General features: G+C 41.8%; 1 protein-coding gene across 4 annotated transcripts in view; it reads left to right on the top strand.

Moving 5' to 3' along the window:
* MTMR10 (myotubularin related protein 10) overlaps window positions 1–16,629 on the top strand; it is a 32,201-nt gene extending 15,572 nt beyond the window's left edge. For all 4 annotated transcript variants that reach the window (XM_051770498.1, XM_051770499.1, XM_051770497.1 and 1 more), the window contains 11 exons: window positions 7,275–7,365; window positions 9,750–9,921; window positions 10,322–10,409; window positions 10,580–10,668; window positions 11,619–11,749; window positions 11,875–11,944; window positions 12,142–12,212; window positions 12,681–12,850; window positions 14,122–14,292; window positions 15,042–15,224; window positions 15,758–16,629. In XM_051770498.1, coding sequence (XP_051626458.1) covers window positions 7,275–7,365; window positions 9,750–9,921; window positions 10,322–10,409; window positions 10,580–10,668; window positions 11,619–11,749; window positions 11,875–11,944; window positions 12,142–12,212; window positions 12,681–12,850; window positions 14,122–14,292; window positions 15,042–15,224; window positions 15,758–16,357 — 1,836 coding nt within the window. In that variant the 3' untranslated portion in view covers window positions 16,358–16,629. The remainder of the gene's footprint in view (window positions 1–7,274; window positions 7,366–9,749; window positions 9,922–10,321; window positions 10,410–10,579; window positions 10,669–11,618; window positions 11,750–11,874; window positions 11,945–12,141; window positions 12,213–12,680; window positions 12,851–14,121; window positions 14,293–15,041; window positions 15,225–15,757) is intronic.
* Window positions 16,630–19,951: the final 3,322 nt, after the last annotated feature.

Genomic DNA, 19,951 nt, shown 5'->3' with positions numbered 1-19,951 from the left:
TGTAGCAACAGTTATGCAGAGAAGAACATTTTGTATTATGTTTTGATAGACAAGTTAGGGGGTAAGAATTGCAAATTAGTCACATTCTATTACAGCAGAATATCTAGATATCTAAAGTCAAAATTATTAGGGAAAAATTTAATGTGATGTATTAACTGTTTCTTATCATAATAGATAAAACTGTATATCTTCTCGTATCTGTTGTACTTTAAAAAATTACGAATTTATTAAATAAGTTTTTTTTAAAACTGGAATCCGAATATTGCATTGCAGCTGTACAACAGATGTTTGTCCTTTTTATGGAAAATGTTTGAAACTTTGATACATTTCTGAAAGTTGTAAGCCTAATTTACCGCTAGGTTGAGTGTACTGCCTTCTTAATTGTTGCACACAGCAAGTTCTTCAACAAGCTCTTGCAAAGACCAGTTTGCCTAATCTACATAAAACATTTTCTTAGAGAAGACTGGTATACCTCTTGACAGGAGGAGTTACCTTGGTCTGTACTCTCCTAGACATGTCATTCCTTGCCCTGTTTCCCCTGGTTGCCAGGAGTGTCCCCAGAGTGGTATGGGGTTGTTGGGCTGTGCCCCCGGGTGAGCTGTGCTGGGCAGGGGTGCCCAGCCTGCACACACTGGCTGTGCTGGGCAGGGGTGCCCAGCCTGCACACACTGGCTGTGCTGGGCAGGGGTGCCCAGCCTGCACACACTGGCTGTGCTGGGCAGGGGTGCCCAGCCTGCACACACTGGCTGTGCTGGGCAGGGGTGCCCAGCCTGCACACACTGGCTCTCTGCTGTCAAGGGCTGCTCCAGCTCCTCTGGCCTCCATGGCATAGCCATGGTAAGGAATGACCCAGTTTGCTCTCAGAGCTTAAGAATCCCCCTTCTCAGTAGGATGAAGTTTGAGTTTAGCCCTGTAAGTCCTAAGAACCATCTGCCCAGGCATAAGTGTGTTTGCAGTTCCAGCCGAGTAACTGCAGAGCCGGCCCATCGCTGCTTCCCCTGCTGCCCTCCCTGAGAGCAGGGGCAGGGTACTGCAGACACTGTTCTGGCCTTGCCACTTGTGCAGCTCCCTCCCTGCTGCTGCCTTGGCTGTTTGTAACCTTTCACGTCTGGCAATCTTCCAGCAGCCAGTTCCCCTTTGACAGCTTCCCAGAAACCTCCCTGGAGCAGTCCTCGCCTGCTGCAACTGTGTCTAGTTGGCTGTTCCAGCTGAGGAGGGTGATTTGCCCAGAGAAGGGAGGAAGAGAGAATAAACTCAGCATCTCATTAATGCTTTTCAGGCTGCATTTACTTCAGCCAGGGCAAACAGGGAAACCTTTTTAGGAAAGCACTTACTTTAGGCATTTACAATTATGTGGTCTTAGGTGGTTCCTAGGAAGAACAGTTAGTTCTGGAGATCCTGAAGGATCTGAGTCGGTGTGGTTATAAACACTGTGCTGGTGGTGACCAGAAGTGTTACACCTGCCGTTTTCAAGTATCAGAATATGCTCACTAGAGGAGTCCAAGAAAACGCGTACAAATATCAGCTGTGTGGCTACTGTTGCAGTTTTAATGCAACAAGTAGATTACTGCAACTCTGTGTGGGTGAATCACAGAAGCACAATTAAACTGAAGGGGGAAAAGGTTCTGTTAATAACGTGTTCTGTTAGCTTTAAAATATAAATGTGTCAACCATGAGGTCCTTAGATCAGTTTTCCTGTATCAGGATTTTGCTTATATTATTTTGGGGGGCTGGCGAGCACATCTAGAAGGGACTTACACAGCATATTGACTGGAGGTGTCTTGCTCTTTCTGACATTTAGGTGGCATGCTGGCACCACACTCTAGAAAGATTTTATCTGCTTTCTGTTTCTGCCCTTCAGGTAGTACCTATTAGCAAAGTTGTCCTGATGTTTAAAAACAAAGGACAGCAACCAGGCCTCCTTAAAGTTCTGAAGGGCCTCTTTAATCCATATGTACATCCAGCTCTTTGTGCCTGAAAACACTGGTAGCTGTCTGCTTGGAAATAACTGTGTGTGCATAACTTTTGTAGGAAAGACCAAGACTTGAAGTATAACTGAGTTCTGATGTGAGGGAAATCCCGCTCGTGGGCTGAGTGTGCATTGTCCTCTGAGTGGGAGAATGTTGCAGAGGAGAATGCATGGGAGGGGCCTGGGGACACCATGAGCTAGTCCACTTTTCAGAGTTGCCAGGGTTAGATTGGGCTGTAATGAAATGTCATCCTTGTTATACAGAGGAGTAGCATCCTGTAAATAAAGCAGTGGTAGGTCAAAATGAACTATCTAGCTACTAAAACATACACTTCAAGTTATAGGAGTATAAGTGTCTCTAACTTGTTGCCAGGTGATAGGAAATGTTTCCTTTAGTGCAATAGTTATATAAAAACAATACGCATGGTAATTACTATTTAAAATGAGCTTTAAATATATGGAATAATTACAAAGAGGACAGATACTAACTTTATACAGTTAAGTAATTTGCACAGTTCTGTGCATGTACTGGAAATACTCAACAGCATTCAGTGACATAAATTGGTGTTGGCAAAGAAAGTGTAATCTGTTCCTAAGGAAGTGCCTCTATTTGCTGAACAGAGCATAAGGGAGAATAATTAATTAAGCTGCCTTACTAGAATAGAGATTATTCCAAGTCTCTCTGTGAGGATCTCAGCATTAATCAGTCAGGTAAATATTTTCTTCCTCATTTTTATTAGTGAATGTTTGGGAGACAAGAGTTAAGGAAAAAGAGAGGGAATGGAAATTTTCAGTCATCACTGTTTAGCAGTTTAATTCTGTTTTGTCTCTAAAATAAAGCTATAGAGTCTCCAAAAGAAGGAAAGCCAGATGGGTGTGGGAGGAAGTGGAGGATGGGGAAGCAAGGGTAAGCAAGTTGGGGAAGTCTTAAGTTAGGCAGTGCAAAAAAAGAAGCATTTTCACATTCCTTAAAGGAAAGGAATTATTTTGTTCCAAAAATGACAACAAACAGTCAAACTGAGAAGTCCTGCCATTTTCTAGCCACTGCAGTACTTGACATTAGACTGAGAAAATAAATATGAAAAGGTGAGGCTTTAGATGTTATGATTGTAAGATGATGGATAGAGTGTTGCCTCACCGTCCATATGGATCTTGGCAGTGCACCAGAATGGCACACACCCTGTATCTCCATAAATGTATCTCCATTTTCTCAGTCCCTTTCTCTTGTGGAACTCCCTCAGTTTTTTTCCTTCAGGAAGTTTTTTGAATGAGAATGAGAGCAGTTTCAGAATCACATGCTCAGTCAAAGCAGAAGGAAAGTTATTTATCTCAAATCTTGTTTCCTGTGCAATCAAAACTAGCCTTCTCCTATGTCATAACACTTGGGATGAAGGGGAACATTTTTTTCCTAATTGTTATGAACAATAATATGAAACTCTTAAGAGTTTTGGACAAATGGTCCTGACCCTTTCTATTGTGTTCCCCAACTCTATTACCTTACTCTAATTGTTTATACAGATCACAAAATTGGTAATGTCTCAAGACACAGGGAATGCATGGGAAGATACTGTCTTGGAGTGGGTTGGAGAGTGTGAAGAAAACTTATTTCAGAAGTAAACTTACAGAATGACAAAATGATTTTGGTTGGAAGGGACCTTAAAGCTCATCTAGTTCCAACCCCTGCCACGGGCAGGGACACCTTCCACTAGCCCAGGTTGCTCAAAGCCCCGTCCAACCTCACCTTGGACACTTCCAGGATTGGGGCATCCACAGCTGCTCTGGACAAAGGTAAAAGGTATTTTAAAAAATAGAGAGGTATTTTAATAATTCTCTTAATGCTTAGGAAACCTGTACTTAGAATTCAAACACATTCTTGTACAAACAAGGATCCTGATATGTAAAAAATTTACTTGAGCTTTTGAAAGCTTTGTAATGTTTCCTCTCATGCCCAAACCAAATTATGTATTATGTACAGCTGGTATTGGAATTCTTATAGAAGTGGAAAAAAGCAGTTCTCAGTTAGACAATTCATAGCTTTGCAGCTATGAGAACATGTGTGAGGGTTAGGACTGGAAGACTTATTGCCTGAATACTTATTTTCCCAAGAAGACTTCCAGCTTAGGAAGATTAACAAATTCTGTTTGTGGGGCTTGATCTGGCCCTGCATGACTTTCTGCTGCAAGTGTCTGCTTGGAATAGGAACTGCAGTAGCAAGGGAAAGCAGCATCCTTCCAGGCAGTTGGTGAGACAGGTGGCCTGGCTTAAGGAAGCCGGGCTATGCTACCTTAGCACATCTGGAATAGGACTGTTCAAAACTCTTCTGCAAGAGCATTGGAAGTACCTTGGAGCTCTTGTCCTTGGTAAAAATCCTGATGAAGTGGAGGGTGTGCCCTGCAAGTTATCATCTATTTTTCTCAGATAAGGGTTGAACAGGGGACATGACACAGGGAAGTGGCCTTTGTACTATGAAACAACTGCAGCCATTGTGTTTACTGCTTTTAATACATGAACTTTCCAACAAGCAGCCCATTCTCTTGTTATTTGTCTGAGCCTGAGTATCTAGAGCTTTACACAATTGTGAATTGGCAAGAATACCAAACATTTTTCAGTTTGATATGAGAAGGCTTCCTGTAAAACATGTTTGGCTTCCAATTTAAGAGCTTTCTACTTATGGGGATAATCTGCTGAGATCTGAGGAATGTGCTTGTCTTTGGGATCTTTAGGACTATAAAACTACTATAGGGATTTAGTGAGGAATAAACTGAAAATGAGTATGTCTTGTTTAGTGTATATATATGAGCAGAATTTTTCTAAAATGTAAAAATGAAGATAGCAGCAGAATAAATATATCACTCTTTTAAATAAAAGAAATAGATGTCAAACTGTTTCACCCATGCAATACCTGGTGTGTTTTTTCTATTCTATAGAACCCTTGGAGGGATTTTTCAGCTGCTTTGTTTAAAAGCACAGCTATGGTGTCATATTTTTTGGGGGAACCAGATCTGAATGGTTACTATCCCCTCTCCTGCCATTTTATCCCTCCTAACACAGGAAACCCCCCCCATCTTTTTCAAATGTAGCAAGTAAATGACAGAGATTTCAGCTGCTGCTTTCAAAAATAGGTTTTACTGTATTTCTGTTGTGTTATTTGGCAGCACAATGGAATTTTTTTCATGTCTTGCAGTTTATCCTGAAGCCTTGAGAGTGGATCAGTATAGTAAAAAGCTTTCAACTTTCACTCCATAAAAGAAGATGAGGAATAGCTCTGCTAGAATCAGTTAGCAGTGAAAAGCTACAAAGAAAAATGGAAGTAAAAATGTGTATATACAGAGATTTCCATTGTGTTTCATTTTTAATGGTAGCCATAAGAAATCTGTTAGAAGTGGCCAGATATTGTTGAATAGCTGGCTTCTTCAGCTTTGGCTTGTACGCTGAAATCACAAGATTTAATAAAATGTGCATGCCTTCCAGTTATTTCATGATAGTCATGAAAAATTTTACCAAATCCTGGCAATGAGCTTGTAAATGTTCATTTGATAAGTCCTGCTAGACTGTTTCCCAGGGACACTTGTACTGTTTGGGTGTTCTGAGGGGTTGTCACCCTCGGAATGTTCTGCCCTCTATTTTCTTTTGCAGTTTCCTTGTAGAGCTGAAAGTGTGGGGAGATCAGTTAAAGAAGCTGTTGTTCTAAGACTTGATAGGAATTTTTTTGTTGGGAAGTGTTGGTGAAAAAACGTTTTCAGCTGAAATTAGTCTATTGTCATTACTAGTTTTTTAAATAATGAGGAATGTCCCCATCAAAAGCCAAAGTATATAGAAATACAGCAGAGGTTCCATAATGCCATATATATTGCATACAAGCCAGTAGAAGTGTGGTAACTTTCTCCATGTAGAACTTAGCAGAACTGAGCTCTCAGGCTTTTTTCCTGTCCCTCAATGCTTTATTCCTTCAGTTCTGTTGTGCAAATCTTTCTTTTATGGCAATCACAACAAGAAAACTTTCCTTCATTAACAGAAAACAATTTCTTGGATGCACAGAATGTTTTTCAAAAATAGTAACCTAAACTGCTACACCATGAATAAATGTGTCATTGTGTTCCCAAATGTGGAAAGTCATGGGAAGTTGAAGGGAAGGAAGAAAATAGGAAAAATTTTAGGTGGTAATAATGTGGACTTGCACTATGTCCCTGATTAAAAACTTTTGTCACATGCAATATCTGTATCTGACCATGTAGAACAGAGTCCTGTGGTTTATGGCCTTCTTTTCCTTAAGTAGTTTCTTTAGAGATAAGGCAGGTACATTTTAGTAAAATGGAGAAGCAAATATTGAGGGAAGAGGGCAAAACTCAAGACCCCATTGAAGTCCTGCAATTTGCAGTATAACAGTGCCAGTTTCTACTTGATTTTTTAAATTCCTGAGTGGGATTCTTCTAGATATTACATTTTTAGTCAAATCTTCTGTATCTGTTAGTGACTATCCACATTTAAAGAGGGAGAGACTAGAGAAGTTTGACTGTATTTTAAGTCTAGTATCTAATCCTAAACCATGTGCTGCACTCAAGTTTAATCTCAGGAGTCTTAGGGGAAGAACCAATGGGACTCCTGTAAAGGGATGTCACATCAAAAACCTCCTGGTACAACCAACAACTTTGTACAAGAAATATCTGTTAAATACTGATACCAAATTTTAGTTCAGAAAGTGGCTGAACTGCTGAAAATTATGCTGGTAAAATTCCATTCAGTGTTTTCTGTGTTTCACCCCCTTCCTTAAGCATGGATTGCTGGCTGCTGTCAGGAGCAAAGTGCTAAGTTTACCTTGGGAATGGACTCAGCATGGCCATTCTTAGGTTCTTAGGCTATACTGATAAGTACTCTATTTTTAAAAATGTAGTTGAAATACCAGTTTCAAATGAGATTTTGCTGTGCTGTGCTCACTGCCTGTGTGTTGTACTCTGCTTTTTCTGTTCTCCTCCTTACTTCTCTGTTCAGGTGGGCAGGCACAACACACGAGCTCCAAGTCCTTACTTGTCTCTCTGGATACAGAGGGTCATGTTTAGGGCTGCCTGTTGCAGTCTGACCCTTCTTGCAAAGACTTAGTCCACCCTTACCAGTTGGTCACTCTTGACAGATGGTCATGATATGATTGCAGTGTGGCAAATATCAGTATGTGCAACTATATATTCACTCAGATAAAATATGGAAATAAAATATCAGAAGACTGATTTCTAGCTTTTCAACAGCTCTGCATACTTAAGGGCAATATTTTTTTGTCTATAAATAACAGTAAGAAATGTTTCTCTCCTAGGTGTGCCTTGCAATAGCTCATTATTCTCAGCCAACAGATCTTCAGCTTCTCTTTGCATTTGAGTATGTTGGGGAAATGTATCATAGTCTAGGTAAGTATGAAAGTACTTTGATTGTGGTTTTTTCCTACTTCGTAATATGTATTTTTAGTAAGACTTCTGTCTGGAACCAGTGGCAAAAAGCATTTGAGGCTTTCTCCAGGGGTAACAAAGTCGGCTTGTTCTGCACCCAGCTTCTTACTTATAATGGTTGTAAGTCATTCATTGTGATAGACGTTAACGACCAAAATCAAAAGAAATGTCTTTCCTGTCAGAAACAAAGCCAAAGTACCTATGTCAGCATGACTACTCCTATTTGTCAATCCACGCTTCCATCCTCCTATTGTTTGTCTGCATCGGTGCTGTAGGTAGCCAGTTAATCTCCCATCAGGCAGGCTTGTTCACCTGCCCTTCTTTTGGGAATAAGTTTCTCTTCTGGTGGTATTGCAGGAGGATTTGTGCAACTTGGGACTCCATACCTTCTTTCCTAGAGGCTTACTAGGCAGTTCTTACCACTCAAAACCTCCACCACCCCTGCTGAGCTGGAGCACACCCTCTCTGCTCAAGGCCAGTCTCCACCTGAACCTTGTCAGTTAGGTAAGCCTGAACCAGATCCTTTGGAACTTGATTTCTAGTGCAATGCTGTGCGGTCACTGGAGTGTTCCCCAGCCAATACACCGCTGAAAGCCTCAGCTCTGCCTCACAAGCCTCACTCAGAGAAGGTGCCATTGCTGGAGTTCTGTGGTACTGAGAGATTCACTCAGCAGCTGGCACTAGAAACCACTGACCTGCCTGTTACCAAGTATGAATGTTGTGGAATTATGAGAGCAGGCCTTCAGATTTGCACAGAAAAGCATGTTCTTCGTGCAGGTGCCTCCGTGACTGCCCTGTGCATGCACGAGAACAGCTGTGCATGTGATCATGCTGCACACATAAGTACACAGAGAATTTCTTACCTCCTACAACTCCAGCAGTTATTAAGGTCCATGTACTTTAGTGTTATAAAGGACTAGAGAGGAAGCCAATTTGCAGATAAAATTGCAATACAATGTTAGTCTGTTAAAGTTGCCTTTACTCTGTCCTTAAAATACCATTTGCTGTATGGAAAAATACCTAGTGGAAGAATTACATAAGGTGGGTAAAATGTTCCTCTGGAGCAGCAGACCAGAATGGCAAAGGATAGTTGTTCTGCTATCCTGCAGCTGCTGGAGAAGAGTTTGAAATACTTTCGGGTTGGGGGATTGTTGTTATTGTGAACTCTAGGGTTTGTAGCAGAGATCTCTGGCTTTACTCTTGCAATTCCAGCACTGTTTTATGACTCTCTATCCCTCCTACTCCCAGTAAAGTAAGAGGTGAGATACTGTCTTTGTGCTTCCTGAGGAACATAAAAAGCCTGCATTGCTCTGGTGTACATCGTTTTTTTCCCAGACTATATTTGATAGTTACATATCTTGCTATTGAACAGTAAAATTCTGACAGTTTTTGTTAATTATCGTATTTCTCTGCTTCTGTCTTTGAAGAACTACTTCTTTCTGATTTTAGTCCAGTTTTCTTCAGAAGAACATAAGTAGTCAGAGTACCAGTGCAAGAATGAAATGGATAGATACAGAAAGTAGACACTGCAGAGTCAGTGTGATGTCAGCAGAGCCCTGACGCTGTTCCTGCTGTGGCTGGGCAGGCTCTTGCATCCTTACAGACTAGAACAGCCAAAGATCAGAGCTTTCACAGGGGAGCTGAGAGAGTTGTCTCAGTTTATTCCACTTTCCTCTAAAAATTTACTTCCAAGTGTCAAGAAACAAAAAAGCAGTTTCCTTTGACATTGCTGAGTGTCTCCTTGGCACCTAAAGAATGACCAGCAAAAGAGATCCTTCTGTATTAGCAACAAACTATAGAATCTCCTGGTCCCTTGACACAAAATGGTAGACCACCTTTTTTTGTGGATATAAGTACAGATATATAAAAACATATTTTAACCTGGCCTTCCATCTATTTTATTTGCTGTTAATACAGCAGTCATTTAAAGTTGTTGAAATTGTATAAGTTTTATTTTTCTTTCTTCACAAGGTACCTATTAAAGGGTAGCCTGTAAAGGCTTTATTTTTTTAAAATGTTGTGAACTTTGGCATATTGAAGAAAGAAATTGCGTGACTGGACGTAACATTTGTTCCTGAGTGTTAATATGTGTCTTGCTTTCTATCAAGCAGCACAGCATACCAATTTGATGTTTTCTATTGAAATTGCGGGGGAAAAAAATGCATTTACATCTTCATGTATCACCATTAAGCTATCATTAAATCACTGCTTTCTTGTAATGCAAAAATAGGTAATATTAGTCCTGATGCTAATGGCTCATTCTTGCAATTAGGAAGGTGAGGGGGTTAATTTTTTTCTTTCCTTTTTTTTTTTTTAATGTGCATTGATGACTTTTCTCTTCCTAGCAAAGGTGAATGGCATAGACCCAGGAGGTGGTGGCGGTGGCATCGGCAGTGCCAGTGCTCAGCAGACACCTTTGTTTGAAACCTACTCTGACTGGGACAGAGAAATCAAAAGGACCGGTGCATCCGAGTGGAGAGTGTGTTCAGTCAACGAGGGGTATATGATTTCTACTTGGTAAGTTGCTCTGGGACACTGGGGGAAGGGAATTGTACTGCCTTGGAATTGTCCTGTCAGGAATTGTCTTGTCTCCTCTGCCACAGCCTCCGTCCCACCCACCCGTGCTCTGCACCTCACAAACGGGCCGCTCCCTGGAGGGCCCCCCAGCTGAAGTATACTGCAAGCCTTGTCATTAAAGGAAATGTCAGATTTTGGCATCTGTGGCTTTCATGCTTTTGTCCTTCCCTGTGGCACATACACGTCTCCAAACAGCTCTATCTGAGCCATGCCCGTGCCATCACATGGGACAGCACTGCAGGGGCTGCTGTGGGGCAGTTTGACTGAGCTGCGGCAAGAGAGAAGCTGGTAAAAAACACAGGGAAAAGTGACCTTTCTTTATTGTATTTTTTTCCCCAAGCCTTCCAGAATATTTTGTGGTTCCATCTTCCTTAGCAGATCAAGACCTTAAGCTATACTCCTACTCTTTCATTGGGAGGCGAATGCCAGTAAGTGTTGTCTTTATTCTGTTGCTGTTCTTGATCATTGTACAATATTAATCTTAAAGTTGTGTTTGCCAATGAACAGAGTTCTGTGTAGCATTAATAAGATATTTCTACAAAATAACACTAACCTATATTATTTTGTTGTTTCTTTTGTGTTTCTTTCCCCATATCAGTTATGGTCCTGGAATCACCCTAACGGGAGTGCCCTTGTAAGAATGGCCAACATTAAAGATGTATTGCAGCAACGAAGGATTGATCAAAGGTAAGTGATTAGTTGAGTTATTCCCTAATCAGAGGGTCAGAGTAACACAATTGGTGACTGTAACATACAGCAGGGATGGATATTTGCTTCATAGTGTTGTAGTGTGGGGACTTCTGAGAGACTGTTCTCTGGATGTAGTTCTGACACAATTTCTGTTCGAGGTCCAACCTCAGTTTCAAATACTGAATAACTTTTCAGATTTTAGGGCATGTTTATTTTTTAGGCGGCTCATCATTAGGTGGCAGAATTTACTGATAAAGGATCAGATTTACTGTAACACAGCCTACATTGGTGGAGATTTTCTTACCTGCTTCGGCAAGACAGTGGGAACAGTGGGAAATACAGTTCTGTAGATTTAGTGCCACAATGCCCTTGGTATTTCTGTGAAACATTTGTCATTCGCTGTCCTTGATGAAAGATTGAAGGCATTTAGAGCCTTGCATAAGTACTTTGCTAACTTGTTATTTTTTGTTCTTTGGTTTAATTTGTAGAGTGACTTTCTGTAGTAGTGCAAACACCTGCATTGTGTGAACTGGAGCTCTGAGTTTTATTTGAAACCTTGTCAGATTTCCTGACTTCACAAGCTTTATATATGTTCTGTTTATTTAGCATAGATAAGTCTTATTACAAATGATGGAAAATTAAAAATTGAATAGCACTATTTAACTGTCAGTCAGCCTCAGATTTTCATTTCCCAAATGCATTGTTTTCATGTTCCAGCATTTCCATTTCTTCGTTTTGTGACTAGCACATACCAAAAATCTCTGAGTCGTTAGGTTTATGGCAGGAGCAATATATCTCCTGCATATAAACTAGGAAACTTTTTTTTTTGAGAATAAGGTGCATGTTTTATGTGGTTCTAGTTTGCAGTTAAAGACTGTGGCACATTTCTTGAAAGACTGTTTCTTTCCTCTGCAATAACAAACCTGCTGATTCTTTTCCTGACATAGGATTTGTAATGCAATAACTCGGAGCCATCCCCTGAGAAGTGATGTTTACAAATCTGACCTGGACAAGTGTCTCCCCAACATCCAGGAAGTCCAGGCTGCACACATCAAACTCAAACAGCTCTGTGTCAATGGTAGGCTGGACTGGCCTTCTCTCACGGTGGTTATTTTCTTGAAATGCAGTGAATTCGAATAGATCTGGCTAACAGGGATAGTTATTTGAAGTTGTTCTGCAATGTCATTACTTTCCCTATTGCAGAGCCTTTTGAAGAAACCGAGGAGAAGTGGCTGTCCTCACTGGAGAATACTCGCTGGTTAGAGTACATTAGGTTTGTACCACTAATGAGATGGTTTTAATGAGCCGTGGAAAGCTTTCAGCAGTGTAAATAAGCAATCCATCATTTGGAAGATTCTCTGTTTTAATATATGAGTTATATAGAGAGATATATAGATATCCCAAATATTTTTTCTTGTCGAATGTGAACCTGTTATATTAACTGTTAAATCACTTTCCTTTCCTGTCTAGATCATTTCTTAGGCATTCTGCAGAGCTTGTCTATATGATGGAGTGCAAGCACGTCTCTGTAGTTCTGCAAGGTAATGCAACGCAGAGCATCCTGTAATTCTGAGCATTACTGTGATAATGGAGATAAACAGATTTAGATAAAATCAACTGTAATCTTTAAACATAAACCCCATCACTTCTAAATATATTAGTCATTTGGGGAACTAGAAAGGAAAATAATTTTGTTATGTGTCTGAACTGTAGTATAGTCCTTAGCATCAAAGGGATATTTTGTTCTTGATGAATGCACTGTTGTGCTGAGTACTGCAGGAACCCTTTCTATACTATGAGTCTCAGTTTAAGAAAAAAGAGGTGTGTTTTTCTTCTGTTTGTTTTTTTTTTTTAACTAGGAGAACAATTACAGCAAAAAAAAGGATCTTTTAAAAGAAATTAGAATAAAAACACTAGACCTAGGTGCCTCTTCTTGCTCTTAGAGATCCAGTTCTGTACATGTTCATATATACCTTATGTGTTGTATTCATTCTGTATGTTATTCACAGAGGAAGAGGGACGGGACCTGAGCTGTGTTGCTGCTTCTCTCATCCAAGTCATGCTGGATCCCTATTTTCGAACAATTGTTGGATTTCAAAGCTTAATACAGAAGGAATGGGTCATGGCAGGATATCAGTTTTTAGATAGGTGCAACCACTTAAAGAGATCTGACAAAGAGGTAAAAATGAGTTGTATTTGCATGTGATAACAGTATCTGGTAGATATCATCCTGGACATTTATTTGTACAGAAATCTAAAAGTAATAATACGTTTTAATACTTTGCAATCTCATTAAAATAATGTCAGAGAAAATAAGTCTTCGTCCAGGGTAGAGATACCTTTTCTTTATCCTCTGTAGCCATGTGAGAATCAATGAAACACCAGGTGCAATGAAATGGATTTTTATTTTACTTCAGTGTTCCACATGAAAAGGTCCCACTGTTACAAACACCAGCACAGCTCACATTTAAAATTAAAATAAAAGGAGGTGAGGAGTGGGTTTACAGGGGGTAGTTTTGCTGTTTGTTTTACCAGTGATCTCTGCTCTCATCCCTGGTGTTCTGGATGCAAAGTCTGATCCCTGTGCAGTGCCCTCAAAGCTTTGGGCTGGCACAGAGCTGGCACAGCTCCATGGGGATCTACAGAGGGTAGTGCAGGGCTTCATTCCCAGCATTTCCAGCCAGTCTTATTTGGCCTCTTCATTGCAAGGGAGAGATTTGTAACTGCGGTTGGAAGAACAGAGGACCTAGGTTAGCAACCTTTTTCAGGGACAGTGCCCAAGAATCTTAGAAAAGCAATATCCTCAGAGTGTGGAGCCGACAGACCGAGGACACTGAGCACCGAGAGGAGAAAATGGGGGAAGGGATAAAGAAACTATTGCCCAGAGGGAAATAGTGAGAAAGCTGATATTTGACCCTTGCAAGGGATATACTGAAGATTGAAACTGGGAAGAGGAAAATGTTTCTAAAGCTATACATAAATGATGGTTTATGCTTTTGCCATTCATGGGCTGCTATGGAAAGAGCTCAAAAATGTAGTGAGAAGTTAACATGGCTGAATCATAAGCTTTCTGGTCATTTTAAACAAGAAGGAAGTATATAAATTGCAAATACAAAGCCAAGAGGTAAGGAAGGCTCATACAAGCACTAATTTGGAAATGATGAGGGACATCCAGGTGGCAGGAAGTATTTTTGCAGCTACATAAGTATGAAGGAAGACAAGGGAAAGCTGTGCAAAGGTAGTTCTGATAAAGCGAGTGGCTAAACAGGAATACAGGGTGTTATAGTTGCATAGAACCATAAAAAATACAAGACTGCAAATAGTTTACCCTGTTGAGTAATGTACCAGAGATGCAGCTAAATACCCTAATGGAGCAATAACTGCAAACAAATTAGTATGATCTGGGAGAAGCCTTTGTTAAATCTAATAATCCCCTGCTTCTTTTCCCAGTCTCCTTTGTTCCTGATGTTTCTTGACTGCGTGTGGCAGCTGCTGGAGCAGTACCCAGCAGCCTTCGAGTTCTCCGAGGTGTACCTGACCCTGCTGCACGACAGCGCCCGCATCTCACTCTTCGGCACCTTCCTCTTCAACTGCCCCCACCAGCGTGTGAAGGAGAGCACTGTGAGTGAGTGGGAGCTCTGCCCCCTGCCCTGTGCCCCTCTGGAAACAACAGCGCCCCAGCTCAGTTGCTCCTGTGTGCTTTGCAAAATGTCACACTCTGTTTGGGCAAAACAGTCAGGTCCCCAGATGAAGATGATCAAAATGTCCTTTCAGGTGATCTTTGCAGAGACAGGAACTGTTCAAGAAGAAAGTCTATTGAATTTTGGTTTTGTTTTTTCCTAGGAAAGCATTGCTATTGTACGTTATTGTTTGTATTCCTCTAGGAAGCAAATCTATATCTGGAACTGATAAAGCAGAATGACAGGCAATAAATAGAATTTCACGCTTCAGGCAAACTTTGAAATCTCTTGACGTAATTGTTTAAATAGTTGAAAAAGTTGGAAATACTGCATAAAGTTCAGATAGCAATGCACTAGGAAAGCACTTAGAAGACTGAACACTTAATTTGTTTTTGAAAACTGAACAGAACCTTGTGTAGAAAACATTTGATGGCTGATAAAAGTGAAACATATTTATTTTGTTAAATATTTTCCCTTTAAAATTTTAGGTAGCCACCTTACAAAGAATTAGAGCATTGAGAGACTGTTGGTATATTCTCAAAATCACAGTTTGGGGATTAAGAGTAAGCAAACAATATCATTGAAAAGTAACTGCCCAAATGAGAACAGGGCACAGCTGTTTTCTCCAGCTGTCTCGCTGCTCTGTTGTGCTGCCTCTAAATGACATCCCTGAATGTTAACTTCTTGCAGGAATTCGCTATAAGCAAAAACATTCAGCTGGGTGGTGAGAAAGGCCTCAGATTCCCTTGTGTTTGGGACTGGTCTCTTCAGTTCTCCAGCCGGGACCGCCTGCTGTTCCACAACCCGCTGTACGTGGGGAAGAGCGCGCCGTGTGTGCACAACGGGGCCATGAAATCCTTCAAACGCTCCAAGGTAACTGAGCTCTCTGGGCAGGGCAGGGCAGGGCTGGGCCTGTGCCCACCCACAGGGGCTCCTGCTGGAAGAGCTGCAGGTACAGCCTGTGTTACACCCGTGGTTTAACAGGAGGAGCCTCAATTTCCTTGGCTTCCCAGCCAAAAGAAATGGTTTTCTGTAGAAGCAAAGATGTAAATTGTCGAGCCTTGTGTTCTGGGACATCTTCTGATGTGACTGAGCTCACTGCCAACATTTGCATAATCTCACCTATGGAAAAGGGATGGCATGCCACTTTCCCCCCCCAGGGTTGTCAGTATGTTCAGTAAATACTGATTATAAGTCAATAATTTGTTGCTAGAAAACATATGTATTTCTTTTGAAGGGCCCAAGTGGCCACAGTTTTCCCTGTGAGCCCTGCAGTAGTGACTCACAAGCTCAGAAGTGTTTAAAGGTTGCAACGTTTCTCTGGATGATGCACTCTGGCAGCTTGGGGAAATCTGCTATTCAAATGAATGTAAAACTGGAAAATTACCAGTATTTCTTTTCTGCAGAAAAACTACAGCTCCACATTGCGAGGTGCTCCCCCAGCATTAAAGAACGGGATCATTGGGGAGCAGGAGTTCCTTCCAAGGAGAAACTCTCTGATACTAAAACTGAAGCCAGACCTCTTCCAGCCAGCAGAGAGCCCGAGCCACAGCAGGGAGCAGTTCTTCAGGGACTGGTTTGCAAAGCCTGTGGACCTGCATGGCCTGATCCTGCCCCACCTCTCTGCAACACAAATCAAACTGTGGAAACTGTGCTACTTCCGCTGGGTTCCCGAGGCCCAGATCAGCCACGGTGGCTCCGTCACTGCCTTCCACAGGGTGTCTGTGCTGGCAGATGAAGTGGACATGTTGAACCGGAACCTTCGGCACTACAAAAGCAACCCTTCCTTGCAAGGCCACTGCACAGAACTGGATCAAAGCAGGATGTACTTCAGAGCCAGTGGTTTCAATGACACCTCGGGTGCCCCAGACTTTCTCTCCTCCTCATTCCCCTTTTCTCCTGTAGGGAACCTCTGCAGACGGAGCATTTTGGGAACACCGTTAAGCAAATTTTTAAGTGGTGCCAAAATCTGGCTGTCCACTGAGACGCTGGCAAATGAAGACTGAGGTGGTGTGATTTAAAGGTTTGGGGAGAATACAGCATATCATTTTGTCTTTTCTAAGTTAACACTGCTAAATGCAGCATTGAAAGCTGTAATAATTTTTATATACAAACCTTACATAAGTTTTGCACAAATATTTAAAAGCAAGGCAAGTCATGCTTCAAATCGCACAATTTTGTCTTCAGGAGTTCTCGTCTGCTGGGGCTTCTGGTCCCTAACTCCCACTGTCCTTTGGGGTTTGGCTCATTACATGCAACGGAGCGCTTCATTAGCTAATTGAGAGGCTTGGTGTGGTCATTAATGTGGGTTCTGCTTGAAATATCCTTTTTTCCCAGACAGTGACTTACATGACCCTTTGATAAAACAGCTTGGAAAGCCAAAGCAGTGCAGTGGACATGAAATGACAGCTGAAATCTGGGAACATACTCTTTTGTCAGACAGCCTCTTCAGGAAGAATACTTTCATGCATAGATACAACACACTAATGTTCTGTGACTTATCACCCTACACATCTGCTAATGCAGTGTGTATCCATTAAAGGGGTTGTTCCTTTTTCTTTCTCTCCACAAAATGTGTTCATGAACAATTAGTCAGATTTGTGCTCTTTGTCATGAGCTTGACTTCAGACTGTAGAAATCCAGGTCAGGACAATGCACTGTTAACCTTAAAACATTTTACTGTAGATATGGTATTGTAGTAGCTTTAGAAGTGCCTTTAATTGGGAGGACACAGTGGCAAGATTACTCTAATGCAGCTGACAGCCCCCAACTTTTCACAATAGATTGTTGTGGCAAGTTCTTGTTCCATCTCCTGCCTCCCCCTCTCAATTTCTGGAAACAACAGGCATCCAGATGAGATTCTCACTTTTTTATATAGGCATCTCAAATCCTCAGCATTATATCCCTGCCCAGATTCTCATCCCTGCCAACCATCTCGTTTTTTTGTAGGATGAAGTAGCTTTCAGCAGAACTCCCCCCTGAGCCAAGCTGGGCTCCAGAAAGGAGAGCTCAGTCAGTGTTGGGAGCCCCACGAGGGGTGGTGGTGCTGCAGTCACTGTGGGCAGGGGCTGGAAGAGCAGGAAGTGGTGCCTTCTTTTTGCATTTGAGCACAGCCACACGGGCAGTGCAGTGGACAAGCACTGCTTGAGGGATTTAAATCCAACAGCCTCCCTCTGCTTAATGCAGCATCCTACTTGCTGTGCTAAAACCTTTTAAATGTTACCTCTCCCTGGATGCTGTGCCAGAAAAGGACTCAAGTTTCCCAGGGAGAAAGGCAGGAGTGTAAAGAATATTGGGAGGGTGGAGGAAAAGTGATGGTCATTGTCAGAGGTTGAGGCTTCTGTCATCTGCCTTCCCAGCGAGGCTGTATTTCACAGTAAACCATATCTGTGTAAAACACAAATGCTGTTGAACTCACACTGAGCCCCTGCTCGCAAGTGAAAGCACCAAAGGCCTTACATGATGAACTAAAAGCTGTTCTCAGTTTTTGTGGGGAAAGAAGAAAGCTGCATGATGGTAATACACAGTATAGTAAAGCTTAAAAAAGGTGGAGAGGGACAGGATTTGGAGACCTTTTTTGTTTGTCCGACTGAACTGGTCTTCAGCACAGCCTGAGTCACAGAGCACAGGTGGGATGTCTGAGGTCGCTCAAGGATTTGTTTCAGAGAACTTGCATCTGGAGTGGCCTTGCAGGTGCTTTGTGCTGGAAGAGCCCAGCACACACAGCACCGAGTGTCCCAGGCTGTTCCTGCGCTCCAGGGCTGTGCTGGCACTGCTGGGGCTGCAGAGGGATGGGCAGGGCCCTGGCCAGGGTGAGCTGTGTGGGGTGGGCTCCTTTGGGAACTCCCAGCCCCCCAACCCCGTGTTTGTGAAAGCTCTGTGTGCACACACAGCCATGTCTGCACAGGGGCACAGGGCTGTTGGCAGACAAAGCCAGATCCTTCTGGTCAACTGTTTGTGAGGAAAAAACGTGTATTCACCTCAATTGCCTAATTCTGCTGCAAGATGGGCTGAACATGTTACATGGTCCACAAACCAGTTGATTTTATTTCCAAGCTTGCTGGAGCAGTCATCTCACTTGGTCAGTTCATTACTCTAACATTTGTTTTAGTTTGCTTTTGTGATTTCCTTTTTTCCCATTAGCTTACTGCTTTCCCTGGCCTGATACTTGACATAACAGACCTCAACCTGTGTGCTTAGTGTCTTTTGGTACCAATTTTTTTTCTTTTAAAATGACAGTTGACTATATATATTTTTTTTGTCTTTAAAAGTATAACTTCTTTGGTTTAAAGGTACCAAAAATGTGTAAATAAATACCCCACAAAAGCAGCTGGTGGAATTAAAAAAAAAAGTTAAGGCTAGTACCCTTTGGGGGAAAAAATGGGTACTATATTTAAACAGAATTGTCTTTTATAAGGAAATTACAGACATTTTTACATTTCAGTTCTAAGATGTGTACAGATGCTGCAGAGGGTCTTTGTATTTTATATATATAGCATGGGAGGGGGCTAAAAATAATATGCCTTTAAAATAAACAAAACCTGTTGAAATATGTATTTGCCAAACAGATTTAAAAAGACATTTTATACCATTCAAAAAGGGGAGTCAGGTAAGCAGAGGCTGAGGGGGGCACCTCCTGCAGAGAGGAGGGGAAGGGATCCACCTTTCCCTGGACATGTGGACAAGGTTCTGCTTCTGGTGTCCACGGCCTTGCCTTCCAAGGAACCTGAGCAACTGCTGTGTCTGTGTGAGTGAGCGTGTGCCTGTGGGTATTGCATCTTCCTCTTAAGTTACACAACACTTTTTAATTTACTTTTGGAAGACAGGTACTAGATGTTAATTTTGAAATATCCTCCACTGCACAGTTGCCTTATCAAGTCAGCAGGGACTGCTCTAATAACTTTCAAAAGCAATTCTGGGGTTTGAGTAGGTATCTTTAATGTATATGTACAGAATACTGACATGCAAGTGTGTATATATATATGTGTATGTGTATATATATACACGTACACATTTTCAAATTGTAATTTCTGTTCATCATTTAAAACAAGATACTGTTAATGCCACTTTGGTGTTGCAAGAATAGAAAAGCTACCAAGAAGCCCATCTTTTTTTGTCTGTTGGTAGAAAAGGTGGGTTATTCCAGCTGTCCCTGGCTGTGCCATGGCTTTGTACCACCCTGTAGCCCCTGCAGGGAGCTCAGAAGCTGAGGGGCTTTAGTGACCCTCAGTTCCTGCGAGGTGGAGCTGACTGTGGTGGTACCTTCACCCTCCCTTCACTGCTGGATCAGAGATGTGGCTTTCCTTCCAGAAATGCAGGGGGGGGGTGTCTGACCAGGCCTGCAGTACCACTGATATAACTGCCTTGTATTCTTATAAAAATGTAGCAAGTTGGGCAAATGTTTTGGTTACTCTCAGAGGGAAAAACATTAAAACCAAAAAAATTCTAACATATATTTAAGCAAAGGATGAAATCTTAAATTTGCCTCTAACAAAGAGACAGAAATCTGTACCTCAAATTGCTGTAGGCAGTAGGTTTCTAATGCTGTTGCTGTGATGGTTTAGAGTTCACCATTTCAACTGAAACTAAAACCTTTGTGC

The sequence above is a fragment of the Manacus candei genome, unplaced genomic scaffold, assembly GCF_025592945.1.
Source record: "Manacus candei isolate 608988 ecotype Guabito, Panama unplaced genomic scaffold, ASM2559294v1 h1tg000119l, whole genome shotgun sequence".
NCBI classification, from domain to species: domain Eukaryota; kingdom Metazoa; phylum Chordata; class Aves; order Passeriformes; family Pipridae; genus Manacus; species Manacus candei.
This window is presented reverse-complemented; position numbering and strand designations above follow the sequence as displayed.